This window comes from Erpetoichthys calabaricus, chromosome 14 (assembly GCF_900747795.2).
Source record: "Erpetoichthys calabaricus chromosome 14, fErpCal1.3, whole genome shotgun sequence".
Lineage (NCBI taxonomy): Eukaryota > Metazoa > Chordata > Cladistia > Polypteriformes > Polypteridae > Erpetoichthys > Erpetoichthys calabaricus.
Window position 1 is genome coordinate 8,972,352 of NC_041407.2, and position 21,398 is coordinate 8,993,749.

Sequence of the window (21,398 nt, forward strand, 5' to 3'; positions counted from 1 at the left end):
CAATTTTATTCCAATAATTGTTTCATAATTGGTAGTTATTTTAATTTAAATGCCTCCATTCAGTAATAAATTAAAGCCCTCGTTCTTCATTTTAAGAAAAGGTTATAGCTGTGTCTTTTGGCCAGCATTGCAGCCTGCGCGCTTTCTTAAATCTGTACTTTGAAAACTGTTGAGGCTTCAATTTAACGATGCTGGTCTGATCACGAGGCTGGATTTTGAACTTGGCATTCCGAAGCAATACAGTCTTCTATTATTAATTCTCATTTACAAATGCAAATAATATTAATTTATAGACAGCATGATATTTGAAGAAGACATGAAAACATACCCCAGTGGCTTTCCATCAACAAACTGCCTTCTTATCAATCAATCAATCAATTAGTGAAAGCCCCCCTAGCTAGACTACCGTAGCCGGAGGGAGGGGCCTTGCTGACGTCAAAAGACAGCGGCGGCTTACCAACACACTCCCGCCTGTTAATTAATAAGAAGGAACGACATGATAGGTCGCAATAACTGGGGGCGGGGTTAACGTCACAAGACCGAGGCGCGAGTACCACCCATCCATAACACTCACGCGACACCAACTTGCAAGGTGAGAGTGAGCGAAGGCTGTTATGCTCTGTTAGCATAATTTCTATTTACAAAGTACGTGTTTATAAGTAAACGGTTAATGAAGTATTTAGTAAAGCTGTCATAACTTTTGTTAATGTAAGTTTGCATTACGGTGAACTTTTGCGCCAATTAGTATTTTTTTTGTTTGTTTTCTCCTTTCAAGAAGAAAACAAGGCTGGTACACCGCGACTGGATCTATCAACAGGAGGAAACATGGAAATTTCATTTGCGAAGAAACGGGCCTTGGTCACTGGTGCTGGCAAAGGTAACGAAACACACTGTCGTCTCCGAGCAGCAAATCGAGCGACACCGTGTGGCTGCGCGCCCGCGTCAAGGCAGGCGGCCCAGGGTTATTTATATCCAATATTTGGTCGTTTACAGACAACCTGCACTGCTTTTGAGCGGCTGCCGAGGCAAACCGTTTTAATCTGTTACGTTATCAAGTCATGATTATACTGTCACGGCTCAAAATTACGTTTTAGTTGGCTGAGAATGCAAATTTTTCATATTTTAAGCCTTGCTTTCAGTAGTCAAAATTTGAATTGGAGATCTGTAAATATTCAGGGATGGGCAAAAGTAGGTTTACAGTTATTCGTATGGGGCAGAAATCATGCAGGTAGTGGTTGCTGCACTCGAGCACACCTAAATAATAATAATCAGGCGACAATGCAAATAAATACAATAATTAAAAAAATTAATACAAGATTAAATTAATACTCAAAACGGTAACCTACTTCAGCCCACCCTGTATATTTTACTAGCTATAATTAGTGCTACAGGTACCTTCAGCAAAATTTTGAGTAGATAAAATTGATCGTTTAGATCTTTATTTGAAGATCTATTAATGACGTCAATAATACAAATTTTGACCCGTTAAAATGTAATAGATACTTCTAAATGTTAACCGACAGTTAATGAAAAAAGAATCTCCCAATTACCACAAATAAGTTTTTCAGATATCTTCAATTTCAGTTTTGAATACTCCAAGAGTACAATTGTAGATATTCACTATAATAATTTGCATAAGATATTAAATGACAAAATGGTTTCCCATTGGCTGCAGCTTTTTTTTTTTTTCCGGTAATACAACAGCTGGGGAAAGTTCCAGCAGCATCACATGATTTTAGGGCACACTTAATGAAGGAATGGAACCTTTTCAGCTTAAGGAAACAAGTATTAAGAGGGGACATTACTGAAGTATTTTAAAAATTGTAAAAGGAATAAAAGTACTGTAAATCCCAGTTACTTTAAAATACATTTTGCAACAAAAACACAGGGACACATTGCAAACTTTGTAAGGGCAGATTTTGCACAAATGTTACTTTTTCTTCACACAAGGATTGGAGACAGATGGGGTGGGGGGGGGGGGGGGGGTGACAATGTAGTGTGGTGGAGAGTAGGACTTCAGGGACCTTCAAATCACAACTTGATATTTTGGATAATGTAGGTGAATATAGTTTCACTAGCTAAAATAAGAGTTGTGAGTATCTTCAGTTACAGTTTGAGTACATAAGATTGAATATCTAGATGTCTAAAGTTACCCTTTACATGTTCTTACTTTAAGAATATTTAAGGAAGTCAATAATTCTAATTTTCATTACTTGAAATGTACTTGGACATCTCTAAGAGTTAAACGGAAGTTTGGGGGGGGGGGGGGGGGGAACGGGTCTCCTAGTTTTCACAGGTGAAAATGTAATTCCATATACCTCCAATTTTAAGTTTTGAATAGCTAGCGTATAATTATAGATATGCGCAATAGAACTTGGCATTAGATTTTAAATTACAAAATGGCTTACTGTTGGCTGCAGGTCTTTGTTCCAGATAATATGACCTTCTCAAACCTGCTTGATCCATCTCACGCTCAAGCAATTTCTGACAGCTTTAGGCAGGAATAAGCAGTGAACAGAGGCTCACACCATTTCAGGGGACACTTACTGCATATACCCCTCACATTGGGACCAGTTAACCCAGTGTTTCCCAACCTCGGTCCTGTGGCCCCCCTGTGGTTGCAGATTTTTGTTCCAACCAGCTTCTGTTTTTAATTAAACTCCTGGGCTAATTAAGTGATGTGTTGTTTCCCAAGTTCTGTGTTTTGGGAACAATATAGAAATTAGAAAACTAAGTTTGGTTTTAAAAAAAAAAAAAAATTAAAATGTACCAAGCAGTTATATGGGAATAATGTATTGTTTTCATTTTAACAATATTTTCATCTTGATTTTCATTCTAGTTTTCCAGGTGTTCTAATTGTTTAATTAATCCATTATTTACTAATTAGAGGGTCTGACGCTAAAGTACTTGCAGCCTTTGATTATTCCGTGTTGTTTTCCTGGGTGTCTGCTCTGCTCATTTTTAATTGTCATTAATAAGATACAATGAAGGGGAAAAACTGCACAGAGAAAGGGCAAAATAAAATGAAATCAACAAAAGAGAGTTAAGCATCTAAATCAATAGCAAAAGCAGAAATATTGCTAAATGTCTTATAAATGTAAAAATCATGCTGCTGTGCATTTCTGAATGTAGAATAAAAGAAAAATAATACCAGCTAATTAAATGAGATCAGTGCTATCAGGTGTTGTCACTGATTAGGAATCTGGTTGGAACAAAAACCTGCAGTCACAGGGGGGCCACAGGACCGAGTTTGGGAAACACTGAATTAACTTAACATGCAGGAAATCCTTCAGAGATACAGGGGAAAATATGGAATCTCCCATCAGCTAACACCTGGGTATAGGATTTGAACCCAAGCATTCTGGATTCATGAGGGAGCAGTGCTAATCCATGTACTGTACCACCTGTGCTCCCCTTCAAGATACTAATAATATAGAACTTTATGCCTTCAAATTATTTCTTGTTTATTTAGGTGACTTTTTTTAGTCTGGATTCTGTAACACATATTGGCACAGATTTGCCTGATGGGATCACTGCACTATTTCTAGTCACTCCAGTTTGAGCTGGTTCACCTTCTTTTAAAATGTTGTGATGAGTGGATGTAGGTGTAAATGTTTAAGTTATCCCGCTTTTATTCATGCCAGTGTGGACTCCTCACAAGTGATCTCCACTTTGAAATGGTCAGGATGAAATTGTATAGAGTAAATGTAGGTCCTTGAACTTAAAACAGTACAAATCTGACCTGATATTTTTTTTTTTTTGACTTTAACCCAATGAGAGGCAAGTCTGAAGTACAGCCAGGCAAACCGAGTCATACGAGTAGTTGCTGATTGTCAGATTAACTGCAGTAAACCCTGCCACCACTGTGCCTATCTAGGACTGGATTTGACAATTCAGCTCTTGCTCAAACCTAGTTGCACATGTAAAATGTTTTCTCAAAAAATGAGTTTAAAAATTTAATATGGACCTTGCAAATATACACTTTAAGAGTAAGCAACATTTACTGAAAAAATTCAAGAATTAAATAGATTCATATCCGTAAGCCTTCTCTAAATCGCTGACTGTTTTTACACTTGTCAGTATTAAACTCAGGTTGTGTGCAACATTAATCATTTAATTATAAAAGAGTACAAGGTTTTGCTTTGCTCAGTGTAAAATCTATTATGAATTAATTGCTGGGAGCTGCATTAGAAAACAAAGACTGGAAATTAAATAAATTAGAAAATAGATTCTAAATGATCGATTGAGGCAAGAACCTGGAGGCACTGGGTTAACTTCTTACTCAGCTTTGTGAGTTGTGACATGTTTAGCATAGTGTTGTTATAACAAGATAGAACGCGAGTACACTTAGTGGCAGCTTTATAATGTAAACGCATGTAGTGGAACAACCTGAATTGTTCAAGGCATGGATTCAACATGATGGAAGTAGACCTTAAGGATTTTGGGTTCATTCTGACTCGGTTTTATCACACAGTTTGTGCAGAGTTTTAGCAACATATGCATGGTGTGACGCTCCTGTTCTAGCTCATCTAAAAGATGCCATTTTGTCTTGAGACCCAAGGACTCTCCAGGCCAGGGGTGGCGAACTCCAGGCCTGAAGTGTCGCAGTGGTTACAGGTTTTCATTCTCACCCTTTTCCTAATCAGTGACCAGTTTTCACTGCTAATTCACTTTTTCCCCATCACTTTTTAATAGCCCTGTTAGAAGAGTTCAGCCCTCTGAATTGATTCCTTTCTTCATTAAATGACAGCCAAGCAGAAATGAGATGTGAAACGAGCTAACAGATGATCAGCTAAAGTGGGGCTTCAAACTCCAACCAGTTTCACTCCAATCACTTTCTTAATGAGAAGCCGATTCTTGCTGTTCATTAAACTCGTTCTTTAACTCCATGTCTTGTTGCTTCTCTCATTCTGCTACAGCACACATTTCAAAACTGTTCTAAGACCACCGTCAAAATGTTTTGGTGATCTGAGAGATCAGCCTTACTGAGACAATCACCTCTCTTTAATTTCAGATATTGTGTAATGGGCACAGGGGAGCTGGTCATGTGGTGGCTTGTTTTGTGTCTCATTATTGTTTGGCTGCTAGTTAAAGAAAAAGAAACAACTATGGAGCCTGAGTCAAGTTCATTAAAAGAAGTAATCGGCAGCAAAAACTGGTCACTAATTAAGAAGATGGTAAGAATGAAAACTTGCAGCCACTGCGGCACTCTAGGCCTGGAGTTTGCCACCCCTGTTCTAGGCCCTTGGAGTATACTGAAATCGTCATAATTTTCATGGAAGCAGCTTGGGAAGATTTATAATTTATGACATGGTGCATTATCTATTTCAAAAAAAGAATACTATGGCCATAATGAGCATTTCATTCAATGATCATGTGCTCAATGTAACCTCTTTCTGTTCTTGGCTGACAGGTGTAAAACTCAGTGTGGTCTTCTGCTGCTGTTGCCCATTTGCTTCAATGTCTGACATGTTTAGTGTTCAGATATTCAGTATTTGTGACTTTTTCCTTTATCTCAGATGAGAATGACCAGATTGGTTTCACTGAAGAAACTCCTGCTTATTGGATGGTTTGTTCATTGAATTGTTGAGTTAAAGTCCCAGGAGAGCAGCTGTATCTGTGATGTTGGTATTACCACATCTGGCACCAGCAATGTTACCACTGTTAAAGGTACAAAATCGGGTGTGGGCTGTAGCCAAGCTTTACACCACTAATGATGAAGCAATTATTGAACTTGAAGGACCGACATGCCTATCTGAACCTAACATCCCAACATCATAAGTGTTCTCCACTGATGGGCAAGCAATATACAGTAGTCTGATTCACTTACTTTGCAGTGTGGTCCGTACAGCTTCAAGAATTTTATAGACAATAGAAGAAAAGGGCCATTCTGTGATAAACCTGCAATATTATTTATTTAAAGAATTTGCCTCTAGTATTTAAGTTTTAAGCTACACATTTATTTTAATTGCCAGGAATTACAATTAGGTTGCAGGTTTTTTTTTTTATTTCCCTTGTTATGAGTTCCTACCGTGCCTATTGAGTAAATATTAACATTTTTCATTGTAATACTACTAACAATACATGTTTTTGTCTTTTGTTAAAAACCAGGTTTCATTTACTATGGATATTACATTTTTTTTCTTATGTATCTCATGAAAATGTACCATTTTTTCCTTCTTAATAGAAGTACCTATTCAGTACTTGGTATTGGTATACTGTATAATGTACATTAAGTACTCTGTATTGGTATCAATCGGTCAAAAAATGGTATTGGTGCATCCCTAATTGGAACTTTTCTTTCTGTTTACTAGTATGTTATTTATTGTAATGAAGGATGAGGGGAAGGATTTGTGATATCAAAAGAAGGAAACATAAAATTGAAAGCTGTATTAGTAACGTGATGTAATATAATGCTTTGGTATTCAATAACTAGTATCAGTGAAACATTTAGGGGTGTGTGTGTTTGTATAAGTAAACTATAAATGGCTGACAAATTCTAATCTCATATGATCTGTACAGTAAAAGGCCCTATGTACTTGGGTGATGGCTGCATTGGTAGTATGTGCTGTTTTGGCTATAAATTTTAGTTTTGTCTGCTTTGTTCCCCACTTATTAAGTATTAGCTAACAGAAGATGTATTTTACAGTCCACTTAGTTAAAAAGAAAATAAATAAATCAAAACCAATAATAGTCAAGTTCAGTTTCTTTTCTTGTATACTAATTCGTATTAATGTTAACATTTTAAGTATTAATGCTGATTTACCATTACTTCACCTTTTTAAATCTTTTTTTCATAATTTTAATGACTACTACTTTTGGAAGAATTTGTGGTTAAACAAATGTTGCCACGTCACAAAAATGTTATCCTTTTGTAGCAGTATTTTTTTTTTTTTTTTTTTTTTTACAGAGTAAAAGATATCTAAGAGAAAATTCAAATTCCAAGATGAATTACCATTATAAGTCTTATGCTAACAACAAGTTTTTGTTTTGTTTTTTTTTTCCTTCCTATACAAGACAGTTTGATTGCAGTTCTGCAAGGGAATACCTCATTATAATTTAGACCAGGTGTGGGCAAAGTCATTCCTGGAGGGCCACAGTGGTTGCAGGTTTTTGTTCAATCCCAGTTGCTTAATCAGAAAACAATCCTTGTCAATTATTCAATTTCATAGCTTGTTAGCGCTTTAACTCTGCCATGTCAGGTCATTCTCATATCCTACATTTTTTTTTCCTTTCTAAGGATATCATCCAAATGATCTGAAGTCTAAAACAGATGAGTAATTTTCAGTGTTTCACTTTTGTCTCTTCACTTTCTTTCCAAGTATTTAATTAAACCAAATAGTGCACGATAAATACACACAGGTGTAAATGAAAACAAGCTAAATGGAGAAATGCTGGTTTCTTTTGTCATTAGCATCTTATTGCTAATAAGGAGCAATTAAAAACCAAGAATACAGCTGTTTAAGACTAAAATAAGCAATAACGGTTCAAAATCTTAACGAGAGAGACAACTAAAGTGAAGCAATAGTGTTACTTGACCAATAAGGGTTTCTTATTAAGCAATTGGGTTGGAACAAAAACCTGCAGCCACTGCGGCCCTCCAGGAATGACTTTGCCCAACTCTGATTTAGACAGTCGGTGGTGTTCTTGAACTTCTACATAACATTCTGCTTTACTTATTTCAGGAATTGGCAGGGATACCGCCAAAGCTTTAGTCAAGGGTGGTGCATCGGTGATTGCAGTCAGCCGCACACAGTCTGACCTGGACAGCCTCAAAGCAGAGGTATGGATAAAATGAAAATGGTGTCTGTCTGGCCTGTGGCTCAGCAAAGGAAGCTGTTTTAAGACTTTTTTTTTTTTTTGAAGGCCCAGTCTAAATTAATTTTCAAATACTGATAACATGCACTTCAAACAGTTGAAGATGTATATAGATATACAGTTTAATTTGCTTGGTAAATAACACAAAATCAGAATGTGGAATCATAATGTATGACTTCTTTGGTGCTTGTCCTAATGTGGATTTTAACAAGACGTGTATACAGTGCAAGTAGAAATATACATTTCTTGAATGTTTAATGTTAGCTCGTTTATTTGGAAGTTTATATTTTTTGTGTTTTATTTTTGTAAGTCTACATCATATAGTGTTCATAATTCTTAATTTTCAGGAATATTTTATAATCTCAATGACTAGTTAATGAGAACGACCTATAAATGAGATATCCAGTCCATTTCCTGCTAAAGTTGTCATTTAATTAAAAATGTGATTTTTTTTTTTTTTTGTGTGTGTGTGTGCTTTTTCCCTTGCATAAATATCAAAGCTGTTTTCTAAATACATTACAATATAATCTATATTTCTTATTTATAGTGTCCAGCCATCATTCCAATCTGTGTAGATCTTTCTAACTGGGAAGCTACTGAAAAGGCATTAAATGCCATAGGCCACGTGGATCTCTTGGTAAACAATGCAGCAGTTGCCATTCTGAAGCCTTTTTTGGAAGCCACGCAAGAGGATTTTGATAAGTATGGTTTGAGGGTGGAAAGAGTACTATTACCTGCATCATGTATTTTAATTTATCAGGTCTCAAAGAAAATAGCCAGTTGCCAAAAACGTAATACAGTGCCCTTCAGTGGAACATTCTGATTTGGATTAGATTAGCCAAACTTTATTAATCCCATGGGAATGTAGAAGAAACATAAAAAATCGAGAGTGGTCTCCCCCAGACTTTCTCACATACTCGGATATAAGGATGGATATTTGAGGAGTAAACCGCAAGACAATTATATTTTTTTATTATGTACATTAAAGAACCATCAACAGCAAATGAAATTAATAATATATTGAACAATTATTATAAAAGTAAAGTTGAATAATAGAAGTACCACTTCTGGTTATTGGAAGTAGCTCAAAAGTTGATAGAAATCTACATTTTGTATCTAATACTTGTATGCAAAATGTGGGTGACCTAAAGTGAAAGTGTACTCAAGTTATTGTGTTATATATATATATATAATATATATATATACACACACACAGACATACATAATTACAAAAATGGTATTTTTGGACTTGGAGGTCTAAAACATTGATTCATTAAAATCTGGAGGATTTCAGTACTATTCCTATACTTTGCATATGAGAAAGTAAAAATAAGGATACATGTTGACTGGACAAATAATACAGCCAAGCATCCATCCATCCATCCATTTTCCAACCCGCTGAATCCGAACACAGGGTCACAGGGGTCTGCTGGAGCCAATCCCAGCCAACACAGGGCACAAGGCAGGGAACCAATCCTGGGCAGGGTGCCAAACCACCACAGGACACACACAAACACACCCACACAACAAGCACACACTACGGCCAATTTAGAATCGCCAATCCACCTAACCTGCATGTCTTTGGACTGTGGGAGGAAACCGGAGCGCACAGCCAAGCATTCAAATCATAAATAAATAAGTAAATGTATATTGTGCTTATTTTTAAACTTAAGAGTACGTTGGGAGGCAGCAGTGAATTGATTGTGTGTGTGTTTTGTAGCGTAGCTTCCATTGAATAGATCTTGCCTGAAGGATTTAAGCATCAGCTTTATATTTACAGTCTGTTTACAATTTTCTGTGTAATGTTTTCTTTTTGCAGGTCATTTGATGTCAACGTGAAAGCAGCTTTCCATGTAGCACAGGTAAATAATAAAAAAAAAATCATGAAATAATAATAAAAAATCATGATAGAATAATGTGCTTATGCAGCAGGTTAGAGTTATAAAGGATAAAGATGGAATGTACTCGCAAGCGAGGAGAGTGTGTTGAGCAGATGGAAAGAGTACTTTGAGAGGCTTATGAATGAAGAGAATGAGAACAAGAGAGAGAAGAGGTTGGATGATGTGGAGATAGCGAATCAGGAAGTGCAACGGATTAGCAAGGAGGAAGTAAGGATGGCTATGAAGAGGATGAAAAATGGAAATGCTGTTGGTCCAGATGACATACCTGTGGAAGCATGGAGGTGTTTAGGAAAGAAAGTTTTTAACCAGATTGTTTAATGGAATCTTGGAAAGTGAGAGGATGCCTGAGGAGTAGAGAAGAAGTGTACTGGTGCCGATCTTTAAGAATAAGGGGGATGTGCAGGACTGCAGTAACTACAGGGGGATAAAATTGATGAGCCACAGCATGAAGTTATGGGAAAGAGTTAGTAGAAGCTTAGTTAAGAAGTGAGGTGATGATTAGTGAGCAGCAGTATGGTTTCATGCAAAGAAAGAGCACCACAGATGCGATGTTTGCTCTGAGGATGTTGATAGAGAAGTTTAGAGAAGGCCAGAAGGAGTTGCATTGTGTCTTTGTGGACCTGGAGAAAGTATGTGACAGGATGCTTTGAGAGGAGATGTGGTATTGTATGAGGAAGTCGGGAGTGGCAGAGAAGTACATAAGAGCTGTACAGAATATGTACGAGGGAAGTGTGACTGTAGTGAGGTCTGCAGTAGGAGTGACGGATGCATTCAAGTTAGAGGTGGGATTACATCAGGGATCGGCCCTGAGCCCTTTATTTGCAATGGTGATGGACAGGGTGACAGACGCGATTAGACAGGAGTCCCTGTGGACTATGATGTTTGCTGATGACATTGTGATCTGTAGTGATAGTAGGGAGCAGGTTGAGGAGACCCTGGAGAGGTGGAGATATGAGAGGAGAGGAATGAAGGTCAGTAGGACCACCACGACAGAATACATGTGTGTAAATGAGAGGGAGGTCAGTTGAATGGTGAGGATGCAAGGAGTAGAGTTGGCGAAGGTGGATGAGTTTAAATACTTGGGATAAACAATACAGAGTAACGGGGATTGTGGAAGAGAAGTGAAAAAGAGAGTGCAGGCAGGGTGGAGAAGAGTGTCAGGAGTGTTTTGTGACAGATGGGTATTGGCAAAAGTGAAAGGGAAGGTCTACAGGACGGTAGTGAGACCAGCTATGTTATGTGGGTTGGAGACTGGCACTGACCAGAACGCAGGAGACAGAGCTGGAGGTGGCAGAGTTAAAGATGCTAAGATTTGCATTGGGTGTGACGGGGATGGACAGGATTAGAAATGAGGACATTAGAGGGTCAGCTCAAGTTGGACGATTGGGAGACAAAGTCAGAGAAGCGAGATTGTGTTGGTTTGGACATGTGAAGAGGAGAGATGCTGGATATATTGGGAGAAGGGTGCTAAGGATGGAGCTGCCAGGTAAGAGGAGAAGAGGAAGGCCTAAGAGAAGGTTTATGGATGTGGTGAGAGAGGACATGCAGGTGATGGGTGTAACAGAACAAGATGTGGAGGACAAAGATATGGAAGAGGATGATGCACTGTGGCAACCCCTAACAGGAGCAGTCAAAAGAAGATGACAGAATAATGTGCTGTCACTAGTATCGTATTAATGACAGTATTCAAAAGTCAAAGTATAATCAGGACCATTGTATTATAAACACATTTCTATTGTTCTGTTTCATGAATATGAAAGAGTTAAAACCTCTGGAAAGTGTATTGAGAATAAGTAACTTTTATATTTCCTTCTACAAGTAACCTTTAGTTGTTTAATTTGACACATTTTTAATTTTAGCTTTCAATTTGCCTGAATTGATTTTTTTTTTCCTTTCTCATACAATTAATGCAGAGTTCTACATTGACTTGAACACCCACTTTACAAATTTTTTCCTTTGAAAAATGATTTCATAATCTTCAGTTATTGTGATCTACTTTTCATGCCCTTGAAGCTGAAAGTAAACCCAAGTTTTTTTTTTTCCCCCTAACCTTTTGACTTAAAAACAAATTAGTGAAAGAAATGTTTCTACTTGTGTTCAATTTCCTTGCATTTCTACAAGCATGCAGAAGTAAACGCTGATGTAGGATTTTTAGTATATTTTATTGGAGTAGCACAACTTCCACATTGAGCTGTTTAAATATTGAACCTTTCACAGTATCACATCAAAGGGATCAGTCTAAGACCAGAGAAACTATGTCTGTAGACTGCTTTTGTTTTCCATAAATTTCCAATTAATTGGGTCACAGTTAAAGAATGTTTTATGTTTGCACTATTAAACTTTTGACTGTCTGAATATATCTACACAAGTTCTTTTTGGCATTTCAAAGTGGCAAGTCCAAATCCTATAAAGAAGTGTAACTTTTTGCAGATTGTTGCTCGTGAAATGAAGGTTAGAGGAACAGGTGGAAGCATTGTCAACATCTCCAGCCAAGCATCTCAGGCTGCCATTGAAGACCATGCAGTTTACTGTAAGCTAATATACTTGTAGCCATGGCTCAATATGACAGAAAATGTAATGCGAGTAAAGGGTAAAACAAATTTCACCTAATTGTTAATCAGTGCATTCAAAAAGAGAGCTGGTATTCTCCTGTATAGCTATGCATAGATTGGTTATTGTCTTATCTTTGTTTCTGTAAATGAATATGTGAAATGAAGCTGGTGACCTGGGTAGGAGAGCAGAACCAAAATGGAAAATTGTGTAGATAGATAGATACTTTATTAATCCCAATGGGAAGTTTAGAGACTAGTTACATTTGAGTGCACTGAAGTTCTTTTCCTTTCTGCCTAACATGTATTTATTTATTTAGGTGCAACCAAGGGTGCTTTAGACATGCTGACTAAAGTGATGGCTTTGGAATTAGGCCCTCATAAGGTGTGTTTTTTGTTTTCTGACATTTCCTAAAGAATGTATGCCTCTGTGTGTGGTAAGATTGTGTAGAGGCTAACACTGCTGCCTCGGGGCTCTAATTCTTGCATTTTATATCCACACCAGGTATTGTGAGGAGTTTTATTTGTTCTGCCAGTGTCTGAATTTTTAACTGGGTAATCTGGTTTTCTCATGCATGTTAGGTTGATTGGTGACTCTTAAATTATTCAGGTATTGTTATGTGTGTGAGAATGTTGCAGTGAACTGGAGAACGGCGTGATTCCTGCTGTAAGGATAGACTCCAGCTCTCTGCATTCCACTGAATGGTTGAAATAGATTCAGGAAATGGATGGATTTAAAATCTCAATGCTCTGTGTACTAAACTACTGCAATATTTAATCTACACATAAAGCTAAGGTTTTACGTTATGATTAACTCTCCACACAAAATAGAGAAATAAGTGTCTAAAGATGATATTTTGTCTGATGTTGAAATTGTATTATATAATGGATATTTTATTGCAGATCCGAGTGAACTCCGTGCACCCCACGGTCGTGCTGACTGCTATGGGCCGCATTAAGTGGGAGGACCCAGAAAATGCCAAATACATGATTTCACGAATACCACTCAGGAAATTTGCAGGTCAGAATCACTCTCTCGTTTTATGAAAGATAATTACCTACTAAAAAGTAATGATCAACAAAATTGGAGGCATTCTTTGTTTGCAGTATTGATGAGTAGAAATTTACATCTTTATATGACAAATAAGAAAAAGTAGTAGTTTTTATTAGGCAGTAACTACTCTTCAGAGAAGTCTCACGTTTTTAGAGTAGATGCATTATTTTTCCTGTATAGAGTAGGTTTGCCCGAATAAATTACAAAGACAGAGAGGATTAGCATTGTTGCAAAAATAGAGGAAATCTGCTTTTCGATGTCCTCGATCTACGCCATTGTGTGTGTGGTGTTGGGGTGTTTGTGTTTCTTTTTTTCTTTAAATATATATAAAGGTTCCAGATCTATAGAATGCATCTTTAAGGTCTGCTGCGTGGCAGTTCATATTGTATATTTCATATCCTCCAATATGTAAACATACTCAAAATCAATCATTTTGGTCTACTTTTTCTATGGGAAAATTAGTCCACACATTTGTGTGTTTTACAATTTTTTTTTGGTAGGCATGCTGTATGTAACTGGCGTTGGTACAAGAGAAAGAGGATTTAAAAAAAAAAAAAAATACATAATACTATTTTACTGACTCAGATGTAACCTTCAAATTCTAAAAGTTGTTTTCTGTTTGAGGGCAGTGGTGCTGTCAGGTTTTTATGACATCCGGTGCTTTACGTGTGCATTCATTCTCGGTCTGCTGGAACTTCTCTCCTACCCTTTTTTTTTTTTTTTGTTGGAAGCCTGGTAAAACGTGATATTTTAATATTTTAGGGTGTTTCTGACAATAGTTAATTTTTCCTATCAATTGAATTGTTTCCTAAAGTGATATTTACATAGAGTATTAATGTTAACAGTAGTCATTTTTCACTAACTGGAGATAGCCAATTGTGCGAGCCAGAGCAGCTGCAATACAAGTCTATTAATTCTGATTTACAGATGGGGGCAACCTTGATCTTAACAAGCAACCTTACAAAAGAAGGTGTTACTTGGAACATGAAACACTGCAGCATCCTCGGACCTGTTGGTTGGAATACTTAAGGCATCTGCTTTAACAGCATTCACCTGTAAATAACACACCGAGTTTAGTAAAGGCTTATAACCTGTGACTTTGCAGGGCTGAGCTCACTAACCCTGGTGTAGGCTCAGACTTGTCCATCAGTCCTTTTTCGGATGCAGTAGTCTGTCTGGTGCCATTGAGCAGATTTAATAATACTCTGACTAATTGAATGTTTCTTCTTCTGTTTGCAGAGGTTGAAGATGTTGTAAATGCCATCTTGTTTCTTCTCAGTAATAAGAGTTCCATGATAAATGGGGCCTTGTTGCCGGTCGATGGTGGATTCCTTGCATCCTGAAGCTGGTCCCAAAACAGATATTGTCATGTTACTAACTGATGAAGTTGTTTTGCCAAATCTAATTTTACAACATATAATTTGTACTCTTAAGAGGTAATTTGATAAAGTACTAAATGCTACTGTAATAATATTTAAAACTTATTAATTTTCTATTGCACATCATACATTTTAGGAGTCTCCCTGTATTTCATAGCAAGGACATGCCCTCTGATGTGTGGATTTAAGAACTAACAACATTTATGAAGCATAAACCATTTGTGTTTTCCTTATCCAACAAAAAGGTTCTTCATTTTTATCACATTAGAAAATACATTCCCTTTCTGTTTCTTTCTATTTTCTCTAGATTACGTAACTGAAGAAAATTTAGTGACTTTTTTGGTGAAATGTCTGCATTTGTAACACAGCTTTAGTGACCACTAACTATGCATACCACAGCTGCTGAAGCATCTTATGGAGCCCATTATTTGACACCAATATAAATAGTTACACTGTACTGTTAGTCTATTTATGAAAACTACCTCACTAATTATACCCAAAATAATCCTAGAAGCTTAATCTTTCATAGCACATATTCTGTGAAGACTTCAATTACCTTTTATTTTTTGAGACAATATAAATAATCCCATAATTAACTTCACAAATGTAAGCAGTCAATAGTGTTCACTATACTTTTAGTATAAATTACATCTAACTGCAATGCTTGTCATAGTAATGTAAGTGAATAATTAAACCCCTCCTTTACTTTTGCACTTTACAGTTCATGTTATTAAACACCTTTGTAAAAGGTTGACTATTTGAAGCTAACGGAGCTCTATTATGAGACGACAGTTCCTCTAAGTGTCAGTGATTATATTTTTGTTTTTGCCTTAGACTAATTCAGCAACCTAAATTAAGAGTTTCTGTGGACATCCAAGCACCAGGGTGTCTCAGAAAACATTCAGAACACTGAAGGTATATATGATAGACCGTAGACAAGGAGTAAATTGTTTTTTTTTCCCCCAACATTGCAACATAACAAACTCTAGTGAGAACAGTGTGAGTGAAAGTGTTTGTTATTGAGAATCCAGCCCAGTGTCTTCATGCATAACAAGATCTAAGAAAACTCACATTAAGACATGGAAACAGGCCAAAGCATTCAGTTCACATGCTTCTTTTACCACACACACTATGTAAGATTTATCTGGGTCAGTATTCTTTTTGTAAGAGATGTCTCTGGGCACCTGTAACACTAATTTGTATATTTTGGGAATGTCCCATGTATCGGGTTAGTTTTCACCCCATGTTTGTGGAGGATTTTCTCTGCGTTCTCCGTGTACTGTAGCACATTGTGAATAGGTGTGTTAATTGATTCTATGCTGGCAGTGTGCATGACTAGGCCCCTGCAATGGACTGGTGCCCACTCCAGGGATCCCTAGGGTGTGCCTGCTGCTGTCTACCCTCCAACAGTTCCACACATTGGATTAGGCATGTTTTGAGAATTTTGTTATGTCATTTATCTTGGTAGCATTATAATCATTGATCCTCTACTGGAACAGCTCTAGCTGGGGAAACACCCCATGACTTGTACCTGCTTAATGAACAACTTTAACAACAGTCACTCCTCCAGTACATGAGGCCCGTTTCACCTGCAGATTCAGTTCAGTTGATAAGGTTTGTGCCAAATCACAGACAGAAGTGTGACCAGTTGCCTTGTTTACAAAAATGGATAAAACCATTAGGTTAAGTTCAATACTTTTCAGCCAAGTAACCTTGAATCCCAACCACGGAGTAAGATTTAAGGAAAAGTTTGGCAAAGTATTCTGGAATGGCCCAAGTACTATATACTGTAGAAGGGTGTATGTGCTGTCAAATGGAATTGTGTGTCTTTAATAGAAACGGAGCACTTTATATGGAAGGAAAACTCGAAGTAGTACAAAGTCAGGAACTTCACTTGCTGCTAATGGACATTACCCAGGTTTAATCAGGTTGGCAGGATGTCCTCCAAATTCCTCTGAACAGGGGGTCTTGGGTATCACCCCCTTCAGCACTTACACTGCCATTCTTTGCTTTTTGTCTTAAAATTTTAAACCAGCTCCTGCCTGTGTCATCTCTCTACATTATTAATCGATTCCACCCAAGCCCTGTTCCTCTCATTTTTGTTCCTCTTTCGATGTGGCACACCAGATGTACACTCATTCATTGTTCCCTCCACTTTCTACCTTCATGAGACAGACTTTACTGAACTATTTCTATATACATCTCACCTCTGCTACCATTTCCATGTGAGCAAATGTATCTTAAACAAATCACCTACTCACTACTGTTACATTGACTTCTGTCTTATCAATACCCTTTCCTCTCACCACCGCATCTGTTAGGAACCCACTTCCAGCCTGGTGTGTACTATAGAGTTCCTAACAACATTTTAATACACTTGATCATGTAGCCACCACCACCACCTCCTCATTGCTCTCAGCCTTGGGCACCATTATTGTTGTCATCCTATACTTCTCATAACATTGCTCCTCTTCACTATCTCCTTCTAACTTCTTGTCTCTTCTAATCATGAGCACTGTAAAGCGTCCATGATAATTCATCTATCTTTCTAGGTACCATACACATCACCATTGGACTGAAGTTGGGAACCACCTTTGTATAGCAATCGACACTTGTCCTGCTTTCACATCCAAAAACCTTCACTTTTCCAGCTTGCTGTCCTTTCTACATCTTGTCTGCAACACTGGCACTGCAGGAGATGCACCACAGAATTTCATGGACATCTTATGCCTACCTTGCCACCAACTCTCAAACTCCTCCAGAAACAAGACTGTGGCTGTCCATTAGGTAATGCTTCTCCTCCGTGCCATTGAGCACAGAAAAGCAGATATTCTGTATTGTAGCAGAATAATATTTATTAGTGTTGTGCACATTTCTCTATAGCATGTGTGCCAGGTGCCAATGCCAGACTTTTACTTGGCCATCCATGTAAAAGACATCATGGTGTCAAGTACATGAGCAAAGTGTACCAAGGTGGAGAAGTACATTTTAGAAGTGGCAGGGCTGTAAGAAGCAACACTGTGACCCATGGGTTAGCATTGCAAAACTAGGGGTGTAAAAACAAAACCAAAGTACTTTGGTGAGCTGCTAACATGTTCTGGCAATGGTTTGGTTTCAAACTGAGCTGCAGTGGGGGCTCTCATTATAATTGCATGAGCCATGGGTGTAAACTGTATGTTGAGACCACTGAACACTTTTGATTGCTCTAACATTTCAATGTAGTACTGACTTTTACTTACTTGGTCTGTTCACACATACGTACCTTCAGATTTACAGGATGTAGATTGTGTGTGTGTGTGAATACAATACTAGCATGCGTGTGCGCACACACAATGCATTGCAAAAGTATTTTACTGAATGACAAATCCTACACTGAAGGTGTCACATCAAACAAATATTTGGGCTTTGAAATGCTAATCACAGAGGAGAAACTTTCAGAGTAGGATTTTTAATTTGGTAAATTGAGAACTGGTCAAGGGTTCAGATAGTCCTGCAAGGTCCTACAATATATAATACATATATTAGTAATAGACTTGTTACCACTAAATGTTAACTGTGATATTCTTATTTGCAGGTCCAACCAACATGCAAAATGTCGCCACAATAATTAACCCTACAACTGCTTCTGGTCACATTTGACTTGTTTTTGTGTTTGAAATCAGTAAAAGCACCTTACGTTTAGTCAGTTCTGAATGAAACTGGGTGACTTTACTTGCATTTCTCCAAATTGGTGAAGTTTTTTTTTTTAAAAAGTTAAAACATCCCATAATTTGCACAGCTTCTAAAAAAATGTTTACCTTGCCATGTCTTGGGTCAGTTTTGACTTGCCGTTGATTTTTCTTCAGTAGTATATTTGCTTTGCAACTCAAAAAAATCCTAAATCTTATTATTTCATGTCAGAATTGGGGATAAATAAAAAGATTGCCAATGCCCCATTTGTGTATAACCACTGCACATTTCATACACAGCCCTGTCCTTCAGGTCACCATTGACTTTATTTCCCCCACTGCATTCTACCTACCTGGTAGCCTCAGTGGATTTTACTGTCCATTTAGTGTACTGTTTGTTTACATCCCATAAAAACATCCTAAATGTCATCTGTTCTAAATCCTAGGATCATTGGCACTACAGGTGAAGATCAGAGTTTTCCACCCCATAAAAATTTTATACTGATGTTCAGAGCACCTGAAAAGGGGTGTCAGAATTGGGTCAGAAAAGACCCGTAAGACGCAGCATTGGGCCAGCACTTGTATGCTGTGAGGATAAAGAATGTATTTACAATATGAAGTTCAATATTTACTTAATAGAAATCAGAAATGAACTTACCTGATGTACCTCCCATATTCCTGATTCTGTGTTCCCATTTCCTGAAATCTTGTAGAATGAACTCTGAAAAAAACTCCACATACCGGCTATTTGAATGATACAAGCATAATAATATACTGTATAACCAAACACACGCATGAACAGTACACAAACCTGTGCACACAAACACTTGGTTATTAGATTACAAATTAGCTGGATTTGAATGATTTTTAATGAAGGAGCGACAGGCTTAAGGAGAACAATTAAGAATCCAATGTTAGGATGTCCAACAGGGCTGCTGTTGTGATAAATGTGGTACATCATGTAGATCACCACCACCTCTAATTAAGGACACAGTAGCTAAGGATGGAGCACACCCCCAAGAACACTTTTAAATAAGAGATGGCTGTTGGCTCAGCCCTTTAGATGCCAAAAAAAAAAACAAAATAAAAAAATGTAAGAGTAGGTTTTAAAAATTTGGGAATTAAAAGAAAACAGCAGGGTGCCCAAGTGCTCCATAGTTCCACTGAGGAGAGGCTGAATGTGCAGCTGTTACCACTGCAGGTAGACTGAGAGGATCAAACCAAATGACAGAAACAACACTCATAAGAAAGGAGCAAGAACAACAGTCATTAGTCATAAGTCCATATTTATTATACAAAATGCTTCATTTGCAATGCTTTTTATGACATGAATAATAGTTAATAAAAAAAATTATACAAGCGCATCTTGAGCAAGTTTAAAATGTCATCATATCCACAGAGAAGATGAATGAGATTTCACTGACAAGACCAGACTCAATCCACAGATTCCATGCAACTGAATAACATTTGGAGAAATCAACAGCCATCTCTCTCTCTCTCGCTCTTTTTAAATACATTTTCCCAGAACATGCTCCGGGGGAACTTGCTCCTCACACGGCCAACACATGCTGTGGTGTGTGTGTGTGTGGGGGTTTAACCAGCAAAGGGCGCTAAGCATTTTACTCTCAAGTGGGAGACGGCTAAGGAATACCAGACGCTCACAGTCTGTGGTCTGGCATCACCACACAAGAAAGCGCCTCCTGCTGGACACCAGAGAAGCGGAGTTTATATATCTTAAAACAATTGTTTACCAAGTGGATAAATGCCCATTCAGCAGATCCTAAAGGAGGAAGAATTGCAGCAGATGATACTCGACTCGCATCACCAATGATGTTGTGCCCTGAACACAAGAGCACATCACACAACACAACAAAGACTTTTTTTTTTAACGTATGACAAATGTAAATGTATGGCTGCTTCTTGCAGAACTGAACTGTGCGGATGTGGATTCTCTTAATTATCTACATGGGATGCTGCAGTGAGTTTTAACAGGGCGTTAACATGTAAGGTATGTGCTTTCACTTGCCCACCTGTATGCACACTTGAGGCCAGGGTAGCGGTGGGCACAACTAATGGGCATCAGAGTTTAGGGGCTCTTCTAATCAGAGCAAGGCATTAGTAGAAGCGCAGCTAAAGGATTATTAACTACGCCAGCCGGGACGTTTTATATAGCGCCTGTAAAGAGTATTCACCCCCCTTCTGTCACATTTTATTGTTATACAACATTGAATCACTGTGGATTTCATTTGGCTTATTAATAGAAAAAGACTCCTTAATATTTGTAATTAGTTTAGATCACTTTGCAGGGATCTGTTTTCATTTTAAAATTAAGATTTTAATATGACACCTCTAAGACTATCAGTGGAAGGCCCGGACCAGAATTAGTTCAGCGTAGACCACTGGTCTGAGGTTGTAAGTTAATCGCAAAGTAAACTGCCCCTGAATGTGGAAGGGTCACCTTGTGCGAGTCTGTTTGGTGGCCGGACCTGCACAATAAAGACGAAAGTAGAATAAGCAACTGGATGAAAAGCACAAGTCGGGAGAGAGACAAGAAAACATCCACTTCAATCAAACATTGAATCAAAAATGGAAAGAGCGGCACGGCTAGGAATCTCCTACATAAGGCTCTCCAACAAAGACAGTGACAGTGACCACCAACTGACATCGGAGAGTAGGAAAGAGTGACAAGCTCCGGTGAGACCAACATGGAAGGTTTTGGCTGCCAGACTGAAAAAGTCACATTTAAACACTGGTCATTATTAAGAACACAGAAGGTTCTGGAAGTCTTGCAGGGCTGACACGAATGCAGCAAAATAAACAAAATCCTGGAGGAAAGCCCGATGCAGTCTGCAAGAATGCTGCACCTTGGGATTTGTTCTGTTTTACCAGCCAGATAACAAGCCCAAGCATAAAGTCATAGCTACACAAGAACAGCTTGAAAACAACCATGTGAATGTCCTGGAGCGGCCGAGGTAGAGACCAGCGCTCAATCCAGTGGACAATTTGTGGTAGGACTTGACAAAGGCACT

At 37.9% G+C, this 21,398-nt stretch overlaps 1 protein-coding gene across 3 annotated transcripts; it reads left to right on the plus strand.

Moving 5' to 3' along the window:
- The first annotated feature begins 499 nt into the window (after positions 1-499).
- On the plus strand, positions 500-18,443 carry dcxr (dicarbonyl/L-xylulose reductase). Of its 3 annotated transcripts, none has more exons than XM_028819679.2 (9): positions 500-592; positions 776-877; positions 7,686-7,783; positions 8,366-8,520; positions 9,638-9,680; positions 12,150-12,249; positions 12,589-12,653; positions 13,172-13,289; positions 14,562-18,443. In XM_028819679.2, the coding sequence occupies exons 2-9, from the start codon at positions 826-828 to the stop codon at positions 14,663-14,665; spliced, it is 735 nt and encodes a 244-aa protein (XP_028675512.1). In that variant the 5' UTR covers positions 500-592; positions 776-825; the 3' UTR covers positions 14,666-18,443. The 3 variants fall into 3 exon arrangements, with proteins under 3 accessions (XP_028675512.1, XP_028675515.1, XP_028675514.1); XM_028819682.2 differs by having other exon boundaries at positions 516-592; positions 779-877; XM_028819681.2 differs by having other exon boundaries at positions 568-645.
- Positions 18,444-21,398: the final 2,955 nt, after the last annotated feature.